Source organism: Camelina sativa, chromosome 16, assembly GCF_000633955.1.
Source record: "Camelina sativa cultivar DH55 chromosome 16, Cs, whole genome shotgun sequence".
In the NCBI taxonomy this organism is placed as follows: domain Eukaryota; kingdom Viridiplantae; phylum Streptophyta; class Magnoliopsida; order Brassicales; family Brassicaceae; genus Camelina; species Camelina sativa.
In genome coordinates this window covers 27,767,131-27,782,351 of record NC_025700.1, presented here as the reverse complement: position 1 = coordinate 27,782,351, position 15,221 = coordinate 27,767,131, and the positions used below count along the sequence as shown (strand labels likewise).

The following is a 15,221-nucleotide window of genomic DNA, read 5'->3' as shown; positions in this document are numbered from 1 at the left end:
AAAAAAAAAAAAAAAAAAAGGAAGTTAACTTTAGAATATACAGATGAAGCATACAGATAGTACATTAATTGATCATATGAGAGTAGTTTAGTACAAACTACACAGCCTTCATGTTTTTCCTTTCTTTGGTAATAAAAACGGCAACTCATGAGATTCCTATAGAGAATTTATGATACAGATGTTTTGGGGACATAATGTGATGGTTCTATACTTCTATACGACGATGTATAGATTTGCACAACAGATCTACAGAGTAAGTTTTTTGTAGGACATTGGTTCGATGTTTTTACCCAATGTAAAGTATTAAAGTTGCCTACAAGACAATTGGCTAAAAGCTCACAGGCTGACCCGTCCCTATTGTATTGCAGTCTGGACTCATGGCTGGGTTGACATCTCTTTCTCTCACAACCAAACATCCTCTCTTTCTCTTCCTATTCTTCTATTATTTGTCAAGAACCAGTATCTCTAACCTTAATCTAGCCTTAGATCTACCTAATTTGCATGTAAGTATTTTTTACCAGAATGTGCTCGTGTGTTTCCGCCTTAATTCGTCACTTGGTTATTTTGGTTATGTGCCAAAATTCTATTCTTGGCGGTTACAATAGTGTTTAAGTCTATTACATGGATTACATTGATATGCTCTAGTTTCTCATGCATTCGTTTTATACATTGGTTTACATAGATATTGGTGTAGTTAAACATATAGGTGGTTTCTCCCATACGTTGTCATATAGATCATGTACTTAATTCCACTTACAATACATCATAAGCATTTTAGAAATGATGTTCGGTGTTCCTTTCGAATATCTTGCAAAACTTGTAAGCATAACTGCATCTTGTAAAATTTTACAAGATATTAGAACCATTAAACCATCAAAATTATGGATTGAGATATTAATACAAAACAAAGAAAAACATTTTTTTTTTGGTAGGGAAAACAAAGAAAATCATTAACACATACATTTGCTATATATATAGTATATGAATATGATGATGCATTGCCCCTCCTTTTAAGAGCATAAGGATCACAATAATCAAAAAGTTTTAGCTTTAATTGTCTTTCTTTGACTGTTATCATTAGATAAAAGCTCTTTGTTTATATTCTGATGAAACTGCAAATGGTTCAGTTTCGGTTCATGCATACTTGGACTATTGTGAGGAAAATTTCTCTAAAAGCACATGCTAGTTAATTACTTACCAAATTTATCCCGGTCATCCTCATGCAATGTTTGGTGAGATTTTTAATAAAGTTAGAAGGAAAAAGACAAAAAAGTGAGTGATGATCTTATGTTTAGTTAAAAAAAAATTACTCTTTAAAAAAGTGTATAGTGGAAATGAAGAGAGACGACATTCTGTTACTATGGGAAAACTTTTGAACTATAACAATTTTGTTTAAATTAGTTTGTCAATCAATAATAGTGAGATTTTATATAGTCTGATGATGATTTGAACATTTCTGTGAATAATAGTAATAATATCGAAAATAATAACTATTATTTGGTTTTGTGAATTTATAACCAAACTATCGCCAGTAACTTGCAGTTTTCATGTGTTGAAAACTCAAACTAATAAAATTTAAAAAATATGGCGTTCGAAAGACCTGGTGTACGAAAAGGTATTGGATTTTTTTCTTCTTAAAAAGGGATTAATAAGCACAAATATTAAAGTGTCTAATTTGTAGACTCTCTTCGACCAAATTATCATTATTATTTTTTTGTACGTGAAAATTAATCTAGAAAACAAATGAGAGCTTCTTGTATTCTTCAACATGAAGACAAGAATCTTTCGCAAATTTTGTAAATGGCATTCACAATAGACAGTCGTAAATGGCAGACCAAATCCCTTTATATGCACTTTTGGCTGCTCTCATCAAAAGAAAAATAAACCTTTTTTTTTATATAGTATTATTTTCTCGTTTTGTTTACTTTTGTATATTTCGGTATAAAGATGGCAGACATAGTACGGAACCAATGATTCTTTTCGTCAAACCAACCAATGTTTTTTCTCTCCTTCATGTTTGAAGGCATCGGTTTTTTCTTCTATTGTCAACAAAGGCATTGAAATTGATGATAACTTTCGAGAAGCGAATAAATAATATAGAGTTCATTTTCTTTGTATTCATTAATTATTTATAAGGTAAATAATCTAGAAAATTTGAAACATATACTGCCTCTTAAAAAAAAATGGAAATTAATTTCTTAAATGGAAAAATGATAAAAACGAGGCCTGATAGTATTTTGGATAAGAGTTATTTACGTGTGGTCGAAATATGAATAATCAAGAAACTTACAGTTTTGTGCAAAGCAAATCTGCTTGGCCAAAACTAAGACACGGATCTCATTCAGTTGCGATCACGAGGTTTAAGTTAGTCAAAATTGGATCGATAAGTAAGTGTTATCGATAACGTCTATGTTACCTTCTTCTTCCGTCGTTGAACTTTTTGGCCTCATTGCCCTCTACAAGTCATATAGATAGACCTCTTTTGGACTTATCCACTCTTATAAAAATTTCTATATTCATCGTATAGTATAAAAGTCTTAATATCCAATGACTTAATGCTACCAAAAATCAATGTAAAGTTTCTATAAGAAAGACCGCAATTGATTGGTCCACTCTGGTTATATTAAATCCTTTGTCTCACCAAAAAGTTTAATATGAGTTCGAACTATCTCGTGGGAAATCAAAATGATAGTATAAAACTACTCTAAGAGTACATGACCAGAAAAGTATCAATAAGTACAAGAAAAGAGCTTTTTGGATAGATGTTTTCACTATTTTATTAATTTGATTTTCAAAAGGGATTTAAAGCACAAGGTTTCGTCTTTTCTTCTTCCCTTGTTGACCTTTTTGCCAAAGCAGCAGCCAGTACAGATACTTGTTCATATACGATTCAAGTATTCTAAATTAAAAGATGTTAAATCTAGTTGGATAGAATATATATATATATATATATATATATATATATATATATATATATATATGGAGTCTTTTTAAAACCAATACAATTACAAATTTTCTAAGGATTGGTAAAAAAGTGGTCCATACCATTTCGTAGTTCCCGGCTAATCAGTTATGAGATGAACATATCTTTCATAAAAAGTTCAAATCTCTATTTCAGAATAAACTACTAGATTAAAATCTAGAGCCTACTATACTAGACTAATAAATAAAAGTATTATAAAAGTCTAAAATGAGATTTAAATTCAAATGAAAGAAACAACCATAATCTCTAATAGACGAGAATTCCACATTTAAATTACATAAATAAAAAAAACATTCAAAATAATTTTGAAAAACTCAAAACTCTTGCCACATTTGATTCTTATAAACCACTGATACTACACCAATCCAATCTGATAGAAATTAGATTTATTTTTTCTCTAACAACAGTAAAATACAGCTGAAATAAATTAAATTGATTTTATATAAATCTTGGACGGTTGATTAGATATGAAGACATTAAATTTTCACCGATTTGGGTAAAATCAGAGGTTTCTGACTGCGTCAAAGTTTAAGACCATATATGTGGTCGGATTCAGATATAAAACCTCTAGCTCCTACATTGGTAAGTTAGAAGATGTCTCTCATGATCTCATCTATATATTTATATTCACTTAAGAAGAAAAAAAAGTAGTAGTACAGAACGATGTCATAAAAATAGAATAGTACAGAACTAAAAACTAACTGACACATGTATATTAAAGTGTGAAAAACATCAAATTAGTCAGATGAATTACTTGTAAAACCAAAACTTATATGTCCACAAGGTTTCTTTCTACGTCATGCAAACTCGATCGGCCACGTTGTGTAGTTGTAGGATCATGTTTTGGTCAACGCAAATCTCAGACAGCTCTGCAGATTTTCTTCTATTTTTCTTCGAGTCATTTAATTTTTTGGTGGAAAAAAAATTTGTATATTCATTCATCCCCAAGGACTAATAAGCTTGATTAATTAAATCCTAATTACTTCAGTTTTTAGTGGACCCGTTTTTGACATCTTACACGCTTTCTTGGCTCCTTCCTCCGTCTTAAATGTAAAATGAATTAAATATATGCGTAATCCTACAACTTAATCGTGGCTTAAATCAATCAAATTTTTAGAACGCTAAGGCGCTATATGATTATTTTTTTTTCTAATAGAAAGTTCATCCACGGCAAGTACAGAGTTCTTGGTGATGAAGAAACCTTAAAAAATATTTGACTTACATTACTAAACTGAAGCAGATTTGTGGCTTATAAATCGATCTAGAGTTAGTAATTTGATAAATATGAAGCATACTATAGCATAAAAAGAAACATAAATGTATCGTCAGAATCCGTGAACTTATTTTCGAAAATATAGATGAAAAATGTAATGTAAACAAATAAATAATAAATTTAGTATATTTTCTTGAAAAAAAAAAATTAGTTGCCCATACATGACAGGTAATATAAACACGAGAGACGGAGAAAAAGTGCCAAAAAGGTCAGAAGAGAAGAAAATGAGATTTCCTGTAATCTTATACTAATATTAATTATTTTAATCGTGATTAGGAACGATCGTGATTAGGTCGTTCCGGTAGACAGTCAACAGATCTACAACGCTTTTTATCAATACGTGGGAGCCTTCGAAGATCTCTCTTTCTCTCTGTCTCTTTGCCTCTCTCGTTTCTACGTGTGTGGACTCAAAATAAAATAAAATTTTTATTATCTTCTCAAAGTTTTTTTAATTCAAAGGTCATATCAAACAATGAAACAAGGTGACACGTTTCTTCACCATCTACTTATTTTTGGTTCATTTGAGCATATTATAGAGACGCAGATTTTTTTTCAAATATTTTTAATTGGTTTGGACGAATTTTTTTTTTTGTTATAATCGTTTTTCTTTTATTCAAGGTTATGTTGAATATAATTTCCACTATTTTAATCATAAAACTTGAGGGTGAAAAGATAACAAACAAACAAAAAAAAACAAGAATAATAATGGTAATTTACCTATCATTTTTATAATAATGTATTGCCTATGTTCCTAAGGTTCGTGTAACCTATTTTTCATAATCTATCAAGCCTTTTCATTTGATGGTAATTTACCTTTCATTTTTATATTAGTTAGTTTTTTTTACATATAATAATTAATTAGGTACCAAAAATATTATAAAATATAATATTTTCGATACTGTAAATTTATAACTCTATATAACATATCCATCAACCAAATTTTGAACTTATCTTTTCTTCTAATAAAGCGACACATCTTGTCAAGGGAAATGTAAACTACATTATCTAAAACTGAATGTGTTATTTCTTTGCACCTTTTGATAAAATTACTTCTATTTATTTATTTTTGGTCAACTTATATCCATAACTTATGTTTTTGGAAGCTTGGTCTATCAGATATTGATAAAAAAAAATTGTCTTTGAATTTACAAAATTTGTAAAACATTTTATCGGTTCGCTTTGAATTTATAAAATTTGGCTTTGAATTTATAAAATTTGTAAAATAATTGTAAAATGTTGTGTAAGTTATATGTAAATTTTGTTATTGTAGATATATATATATATATATATATATATATATCAATTGTGAAAATAGTCTAAAAACACGTTTATCATGATTCTGGTGACAGAAAAAAAAAATCAATATACTATTCGAATAAATAAAACTGAAAGCAAAATTTATACTTTAAAGTGTTAATATTACCAGACAACTTTTGTTATCCCTAACCTAATACTATTGTTAGGTTATTATAATTTATAAACTAGAAGTATTTCTGTACTTACGTTATATAACAATTTTTTTCAACAAAGTACATTATATTTCTTTTCGAATCACATGTGGTAACCATGATTACCAAAAATAATTTCGGTGTCAAGAAACGAACATAATATAATCGACTTTGTCAACAAGAAAATAAAGCATAAAATCGACTTTGTTTGTTGTATTCAGAGAACCAAGGTCTTTTTTTTTTTTTTTTTTTTTTTTNTTTTTTTTTTTTTTTTTTTTTTGTTTCTTTATGACATTAGAGAACAAGAAGAAATCTACTTCAAGAAAATAAAAAAACTAGGAGCTTATTACAAAGGTGGGGGCCCAGCCGCCCACGGAAGTAAGACCTAACGACCGACGCAACCGGTCTCCAGTCAGACTATAAGAAGCCGGGCCGTCAAAATCGTTGACTCGGTTAACCCCATCGCCATCATAATTCTTTTATTTCTTTTCGGTATTTTGTTAAATAATTAATAAGTTTGAAAGAAAAAGAAGAGAAAGAAAAAGATATAATCACGTGGAACGCGCCGCAGTAAACGGGGCGGTGGATCAAACTTTTCGTCGCTATGATCAAAACAGCAGAACTAGTCAATGCTCTTTCTTCATCATCTAAACACCAATTTAATAACAAGTGATCAGTCTCAAGACGATTACGCCACATAACCATTTTCTCGTGATTTCGACATCAAAACTTAAATAACGAAAACCCTATTGATCAGGTCATCCTCTTAGAAGTTTCAAATGAGCTTATTAAACCTTTTTTTTATAGTGAAATATATTTAAAGTTTATATAAAATATTAGTATTTTTTTTATCGCGGTTTTAGTCAGATGATATTTTTCTATCTCCGTACTAATAAATACTCCCTCTGTCTCATAAAGATTGATATTTAGAAGCTTTTACACATTTTAAGAAAACAATGATTAATGAGTTTAAATATATTTTTTTCTTTGACTAAAGAGATATTATTTAATTTTAAACCAATAACAATTCAAAATTTTAAATATTTTCAGTGATTAATTCTTGAGGTTTACAAAACATCAATCTTTGTGGATAAAAAAACATCTCAAAACATCAATTTTTACGAGACAGACGGAGTATTAGTAATTTGAAAGTTTTCTTTTAAGGCATTGTTTGACAAAATCACATAATAAATAACATTGTACAAATGTGAGGTAAGAGATTTGCAAGAAAACACCTTTTGTTAAAAATAATAAAAGAATTTACAGTATTGTTTTAATTTCTTGAAAACTAACCTTAACTCGAATAGAAACATTGTAAGAAATTTTTATTATAAACCCTATAAACTAAAAAATCGTAAATCATAAAATCCAAAAATAGAATTTTAATTTTTTTCAAGGAATTACCCTATTCTTTTGTTTTAGTTTAGACTATTTCAGGGTCAACTAAAAAATATACTAGCAAATAAGGATTTTTCCATGAAAATGAAACGGGCTTAGAATCACGGTGTATTGTGCGGGTCGGGTCGTTTCCGGGCAAATGACGCAGTATCTGACGTAAAACTCCCATGACTTTTTTTTTTCTTTCTATAAAGTCACCGGAAAAAATTAAATCGAAGTTCATTAATTTATTAAACGAGAGAAAAAAAAAACAAATCGGTCCACGTCCCAAACCCTTTTTATAGGAGAGTCTTATGTTCTGGCAGAAGACTTCACAAACTCTTTCTTTCATCTCTCTCTCTCAACCAAACCAAACCAAACCCAAAAATAAAATAAAAAAGATCTTTCTCCTTTCGTTAATCTCGTGATCTCTTACTTCTTCTATATATGGACAGAGGATGGTCTGGTCTCACTCTTGATTCATCTTCTCTTGATCTCTTAAACCCTAATCGTATCATCACTCATAACAACAATCACCGACGCTTCTCGAATCCTTTGACGACGATGCCAAGAATTGGCGATGACGATGGTGATAATGATCAGAAGACGAGAGTTTCCACCAACGGCAGCGAATTTAGGTTCCCGGTGAGTCTCTCCGGCATTCGTGACCGTGAAGATGATGATTTCTCTTCTGGAGCCGCCGGAGATAATGACCGTGAAGTTCCCGGCGAAGTTGATTTCTTCTCCGACAAGAAATCTAGGGTTTGTCGTGAAGACGATGCTGGATTTCGTGTTAAGAAGGAAGAACAAGATGATCGAACCGACGTTAATGTAAGTACGACTTTTTCAATAAATAATCATAATGAAATATATGATTTTTTTTTTTTTTTTGTCAACATATATGAATTTGTTACAGAATGGTTTGTTGTATATTGTGGCCGTGTTATAATTCGGTGTAAATTGAAAAATCAAATATAAATATCAAATTTTGATATTTTCTAAAGCAAATTATTAATTTATTAATTATTATTATTATTTTTGAATAGACTGGTTTGAATCTTCGGACAACGGGTAATACAAAGAGTGATGAGTCAATGATCGACGATGGAGAATCTTCTGAAATGGAAGATAAGCGTGTGAAAAATGAGGTAATTTTAATTTACTTTTACATTGTGTAGTAATTAATAGATTAATTGAACTGTTTTTGATTTATATTTTATTATTACAGTTGGTTAAGTTACAAGATGAGTTGAAGAGAATGACAATGGATAATCAAAAGCTTAGAGAATTGCTTGCACAAGTGAGCAACAGTTACACTTCACTTCAGATGCATCTTGTTTCACTAATGCAACAGCAACAACAACAACAGCAGCAGAACAATAATAAGGTAAATAATGATTTGATTGTTAACCACAAAGTAAAAAGAATTTACCCTAAATGACTAGGCGATTAAATTTGGTGAAACATATATGATTAGGTAATAGAAGCTGCTGAGAAACCTGAGGAGACGATAGTACCAAGGCAATTTATTGATTTAGGCCCTACAAGAGCAGTGGGAGAGGGTGAGGAAGCTTCAAATTCTTCATCCGAAGAAAAAACTCGTTCAGGCGGTTCTTCTCCGGCCGAGAGACGTAGTAACGAGGTTAGGGACAGGAAGAGACTTGGGCGTGAAGAAAGCCCCGAAACCGAGTCTAACAAAATTCAGAAGGTGAATAGTACTAACCCGGCAACATTTGATCAGTCCGCTGCTGAAGCTACTATGAGGAAGGCTCGTGTCTCGGTTCGTGCCCGATCGGAAGCTCCCATGGTAAGTTGATCTAGATAATATGTAGTATTGGACATATATATATATATATATATATAATTAAACTATATACTATATTATATATTAAGATATTGATTATGTTTGTACCTATGGTTTTGTAGATAAGCGATGGATGTCAATGGAGGAAATACGGACAGAAGATGGCGAAAGGGAATCCTTGTCCTCGGGCTTATTACCGTTGCACGATGGCCACGGGTTGTCCCGTTCGCAAACAAGTACGTTTCAAAACATTGGACTAAAGCTTCTAGTTGACGTTCAATCTTGATAACAAAACATTAGAGATTACAAATGTGTATATAAACGTTTGAGTGATTGGCTGATAAGTTTGATCCGCAATGATGTGTAGGTTCAACGTTGTGCGGAAGACAGATCGATTCTGATAACAACCTACGAGGGAAACCATAACCATCCTTTGCCTCCAGCCGCGGTAGCCATGGCTTCCACCACCACAGCCGCGGCCAACATGTTGCTATCCGGGTCAATGTCTAGTCATGATGGGATGATGAACCCTACAAATTTACTAGCTAGGGCTGTTCTTCCTTGCTCCACAAGCATGGCCACAATCTCAGCCTCAGCACCGTTTCCCACCGTCACATTAGACCTCACCCACTCACCTCCGCCTGCAAATGGTTCCAACCCTTCCTCTTCCGCAGCCGCCACTACCAACAACGACCATAACTTATTGATGCAGCGGCCACAGCAGCAACAACAGCAAATGGCGAATTTACCCCCGGGTATGTTACCTCATGTAATCGGACAAGCATTGTATAACCAATCCAAGTTCTCGGGGCTGCAGTTCTCCAATGGCTCTCCCTCGGCGGCAGCGTATTCTCAGTCACACGCGGTGGCTGACACAATAACGGCACTCACAGCTGACCCGAATTTCACGGCAGCTCTTGCAGCCGTTATATCTTCTATGATCAATGGTTCGAATCAACATGATGGCGAAGGAAACAACAAAAACCAATAGAAAAAAAAATATCACAATTGTTTTTTTTTGGTTCTTCATTTTTTTTTTCTTTTTTCCAACTGGGTTATAGGAAACAGAATTTATTCATTGATTCATATTGTTCTGTTTCGTACCAAAATACCAGTAAATATAAAAAAGAAAATATATAATTTAATTTCGAATATAATATTAATAGCTATTTATTTGCAAAAGTTTAGTTACGTACTTAAATTTAGTTAGACCTTTTAAATCTTTAATATTGACCTTTCTTTTGGATGTATAACACATCACATGTGAGCGCCGATACAGAAACCTAATAGTTTGGCCGTACCTTCAATAAAGATAAATGAGATATCATCAAATAAGTGTCCTACATAATGACACTTAATTATCGAAACATTTAATACATCTTTTATTATCCATATATAAAAATTGCAAACGGTCAATGAATGCTGCCACAACAATTTGACACGTAATTTGCTATCTAATTAAGTCACCTAAAAATCTGTACACTTTAATATTTGTTAAACAAAGAGAAACAACTTCCTAGAAACTACGAGTTTGAATGGCATGAAAAATATGAAATCTGAAATAAGCTGACCAAAAATTTAGGCACCAATGTAAAGAAAAGTTTAGCTTACAACATTTCTAATGGTTCTCTATTTTTATCTATAAACTCTATTATAGAGTAGTTTTGCTCCAATAGATCTCTATTTTCACCTCTATAATACATATTGCTATTTTTTCCCCTATTTTTAGAGGAACTCTATTTTTTCCTCTATAAATAGAGGTAAATTATTTTATTTGTAAAGTAGTCCTCTTAATCTTTAACTTCTTTTATTTATGACCAAAATAAAGAAAATAAATATTTTTAAGAACTAATAACACAAATTTAATAAAATAAGTATTTTTAAAAACTAATAATATAAATTTAAGTATAAATATCTAGTCTGAAATATAGGGAAAAACCATTGTAAAATGGGTTAGTTTGCAATTTTTATAAATAAAAGGTGTTAATTGTAAAATAAAAAAGGATCTATTTGGAATATTTTTTTTTAGAGAAAAAAATAGAGAAAACCATTAGAGCAAAACTTCCTCTATTATAAAGGAAAAAATAGGGAAAACCATTAAACATTGTCTTAATCAAGTTTCTTCATTTGTATGAAGCAAATAAAAAGATAAATAATGATAGCCTAGTCGATATAGTTTTGTTAAAAATAAATTAAATATGTGGAGTAATAATAATGTTGTAAAATGCTACAGTCCCTATATACAATGGAATAATATATCTCCGAGCTTTGGAAGGAAGCGATACGCAAAAGTACGTTGTTTGACTTTCCGTGCAACTCTAGTTGACGTGAGGTCATGATTTGCTAATAATGCAATTTTCTAATATGACGAGTCTTTATTACTATGCTTCATTTTAAATTGCACTAAAAACCAAGTACATATTAACAACTCTTTTTCTATCTGCTTCCGATCCGAGATGATGCCCTCGATCCTACTCTCGTGTTTTGTACATATGACATTTGTTGGAAGTCCCGATTAGAATCATGCTATTATTTCAAAGATGGTTCAGTCAGTCAGAGCTAGAGGGTCTCTATTAGAATTTAAGAGTGTTTCATTTCTTTTTTCTCCAGAATATAAACTTTAGTATAAATTAAGTTTTTTTTTTTTTCGGTTGTTTAAAGATGATTTTAAGCTTTGGACCCATGGAAAGGTAACAGAACTCTAGCTAGTTGAAACTCGAAGTTGAATTGAGTTCATCCGAATATGACCTTTTAATGTATTTTAATTTATCTTGCAAAAAATAACAGTTTGTAGAATGTAGACATTAGACAACAATAGGTGGCTGTTAATATTGTTTTGTGCAAAGTTTGAAAGAAAATCCAAATTTATTCTTTTAAATGAACGCTATTAATTATAAAAAGGGACAAAACGTTACATGAAAAACGGTGGGTATAAACATGTTCTTAATTGTTTTCTTAAAAAAAGAATTAATATGTGTGAACTGCTGGTGAAATCCTAATTATGTTTATACATACAACAATATTTTAATTAAATGAAGGAAATGCGAAGTCATGGATTTATATATAAAGCCGCCATTTATTATTTTGTAAGTTACAAAAAGATGTTCATGTGGTTTGCGTGAGGTCGAGAAGAGAGACTTCTCTACGACTTTTGGAAAATGGAGTCGTTGAGTCACATGTATGCATGTGGTCATACTTTGTTTTAACCTATTCGTTCTTCTTTAGGACTCTTTCCTAATTCATAACATCTAATTGGCTGTTACGATATATGGTTGGTAAAACAATATGAGTCGATTGGTAATATATAGTTGTCGCGTTGATTAATATAAAGCAGTCGTTTTATTCAATAATCACCGTTTCGACGAATCTCAATGCAGAGCATTCATGCACAAGAGTAGAAATGTCAACTAAGTTAACTTTAGAGTCACTTGGATTTTTCGAGTGTTGATGCTTATCATTTATTCATTTCCGGTTTGCAAAAAGACGCTTTAATTTAAGATCATGCTTCCATAATTAATCAAATAATTCGGTAAAATTTGGATATATCAAATGCTAAAACTGGATCATTACGAGAGAAACTTTGAGGTAGACTAAAACTGGATCCATATGTATGTTCGACTAATAAATGCTAGCCTAAAATTACATAGAACGATTAGGTTTAGCCGAACTACATGAATTATAAATTGTTACCACTTAAAGTTTATGGAAAAATATTTTATAATTTCATGCTTTCGGTTAATGGGTCCTTGCATGGCTAATTTGTGATATATAAACTCATTTGCGTCATTTTAGCTTCAACGTTTATTTAGGTGGGACTGAATATGAAAGATTCAACTACATGAATGCAACATATGTAGGGCGGACTTTCTTAGACATAACGAGAGCTCAATCTTCTTATTAAGAGAAGCGGAGCGGATTTTTTCTAAAGTAAGGATATAGTGAATCGTCCCAACGTTGGGGATATTATATATCTTTGGAAGTACAAACTCTCACTTGGTCCCATTATCATCCACTTATATGAAGGTGAAAACAAACCAAAAATTATATCAAAAATAAATAAGCTCACAAAAAAAAATTATATCAGAAACAACGTAATCATGCCTTTCTCAAATTTTGTCTAGACCAATATAAAAAATCATTGCAAAGCAAGCAAGCTAACATAGCACAAGTAATCAGAAACTTAAAAGAAGAAAGAAAATTTAATATCATTACCATATGTATCTGTAGTTTGTTAAATTCTAAAAGCCTCTAATGTAAATGAGTAAGTTATGTAACGGTTAAGTTTTAAAGCTCGATCAAGTGTCTAGCAGCAACTTACTGTACTTACCAACAAAAGTTGGTGGGGTCATAATCTTATCACACCGTCAACGGTCAAAAGCAACTTTGTTGCTTAAATCTAGTAAAATTTCAACGGCTTAGATCAAAGGGAACTAAGTGGGTCTCACTCTCAATGTCGTGGCTTCATATTATTTCCTCGAAATTGAAACCGTTGTGGTCTCTCTGACAATCTGCTGCTTAAACATCTGGTGAGTTCTACACTTACTACTATGATCGATCTCATTACCATTTCTTCGTTTTCTCCCCCTAAATAGTCCTGAGTTCTGATCAAATCTCATATCATTTTTTTTTTCTTTTTCTATGGTAATTCCAACTCTTGTTTCCAGTTTCTTGTTTTTTTTCTCTATGATTTCGTTTTCAGATGTTCACGGTAGTGTTTTGCATGATCCGTGTTTGGATTCTCTTGGATTATGTGTTTGTGTTTTTGCATGTCTGTTTTGTGTCTTCATATTGTTCAAAGCTGGTGATTAGATTGAAGCATTGGTGTTGGTTTGTTTTTGCAGTCTTAATAATGTTTCATGTTGATAAATATATATATATATATATGTTTCCCAACTTTGATTCATGATGTGTCCCTTGTTCTGCTTTGTTAGTCTTTTTTTTTTTTTGGGAATTTTTGGGTAGGTCTGATTTAGAAATCTCAGGCAAGTGAGCATGTTGTGATACTCTGTTCCAATTTGGTTATTAATGCTTCTAGATATAAAAATCTATGTTTCTAGTTTTATTTAATAATTGATCAAATGTCTAGTTTCGTTGCTGACTTGAGATTTATTCACTATATCTGAAAATTTATTCAAGAGATTAATTTATATAATATCTAACAATTATCGTTGTCAAAAGTCTCTTTCGTTTTGCAAAATCAGTGATTTTCTTTTTTTTTTAAGATCCACGTTTAGTCTGTCTAATAGCATTGAGTATGAGCACTTGTTTTAGTTGAGTTGCATGCATGTTCTGGTAACTCGTATTTTGTTTCAGCTTGTTGATCACTGCTTTTGATTATTTAGGTGAAAATGGGAGTGGACTTGAGAACGGTTGTGATTTCAATCTTTGTGTCGTTGTTGTTGTTTGTCTCCGCCTCTTCTGAGAGCAATGATGATGGCACATTCAGAGTTGGCTTGAAAAAACTTGCAACACGCTTTGGTTCCAGTCAAGAAGAGGCCTTAAGATCTTCTTTCCGTTCGTACAACATCAATCTTGGTGGTGATTCTGGAGATGCTGACATTGTAGCGCTCAAGAATTACTTGGATGCTCAGTACTATGGTGAGATTGCTATCGGTACTCCACCGCAGAAGTTCACTGTCATTTTTGATACCGGAAGCTCTAACCTTTGGGTGCCATCAGGGAAGTGTTTTCTCTCGGTATGCTTTTTACACCATTTGCTTTACAATTATCGGCATAAGATTTTTTTTAAAAAACTTAATTGTTTTATTTCTGCTGTTACGTAGATTTCTTGTTTCTTTCATGCAAAGTACAAGTCCTCGCGTTCAAGCACATATAAGAAAGATGGTACGCTCGCTATCTCTTTTGATTCGTTCATCTTGATCTAGTAAACGGCCAATGGATATATTGCAATAGGCCACACCACCAATTAATTTCATACGTTTGTCTCAAGATGCAATTTAATGTATAGGGAAAAGGGCCGCAATCCATTACGGGTCAGGATCGATCTCTGGTTTCTTTAGTTATGATGCTGTCACAGTTGGTGATTTGGTTGTCAAAGATCAGGTAAAATTATTCTACACTACTTTTTAATGGTTATATGAGTGACTTTACTTTATGTACATTGCTTATCTCTTCAGGAGTTTATTGAGGCAACCAGTGAGCCAGGTATAACATTCGTGGTGGCGAAATTTGATGGTCTACTTGGTCTTGGATTCCAAGAGATTTCTGTTGGAAACGCCACATCTGTTTGGTAATGCGTGCAATTTTAATTTGTCTCATTTCTTGATTGAGGTTACCGACTTAAACACACTTTTGTAATATCTGATGTGTTGACAA

General features: G+C 31.9%; 2 protein-coding genes across 2 annotated transcripts in view; both read left to right on the top strand.

The window, feature by feature from the left end:
* On the top strand, nucleotides 7,529-10,054 carry LOC104752886 (WRKY transcription factor 6). Its single transcript, XM_010475143.2, has 6 exons — nucleotides 7,529-7,912; nucleotides 8,128-8,229; nucleotides 8,310-8,468; nucleotides 8,559-8,888; nucleotides 9,008-9,121; nucleotides 9,253-10,054. The coding sequence occupies exons 1-6, from the start codon at nucleotides 7,529-7,531 to the stop codon at nucleotides 9,874-9,876; spliced, it is 1,713 nt and encodes a 570-aa protein (XP_010473445.1). The 3' UTR covers nucleotides 9,877-10,054.
* LOC104752884 (aspartic proteinase A2-like) overlaps nucleotides 13,423-15,221 on the top strand; it is a 4,027-nt gene continuing 2,228 nt past the window's right edge. Inside the window, exons 1-5 of the mRNA XM_019237873.1 lie at nucleotides 13,423-13,526; nucleotides 14,228-14,581; nucleotides 14,669-14,729; nucleotides 14,854-14,948; nucleotides 15,023-15,136. Of these exons, the coding sequence (XP_019093418.1) occupies nucleotides 13,524-13,526; nucleotides 14,228-14,581; nucleotides 14,669-14,729; nucleotides 14,854-14,948; nucleotides 15,023-15,136 (627 nt within the window). The 5' untranslated portion in view covers nucleotides 13,423-13,523. The remainder of the gene's footprint in view (nucleotides 13,527-14,227; nucleotides 14,582-14,668; nucleotides 14,730-14,853; nucleotides 14,949-15,022; nucleotides 15,137-15,221) is intronic.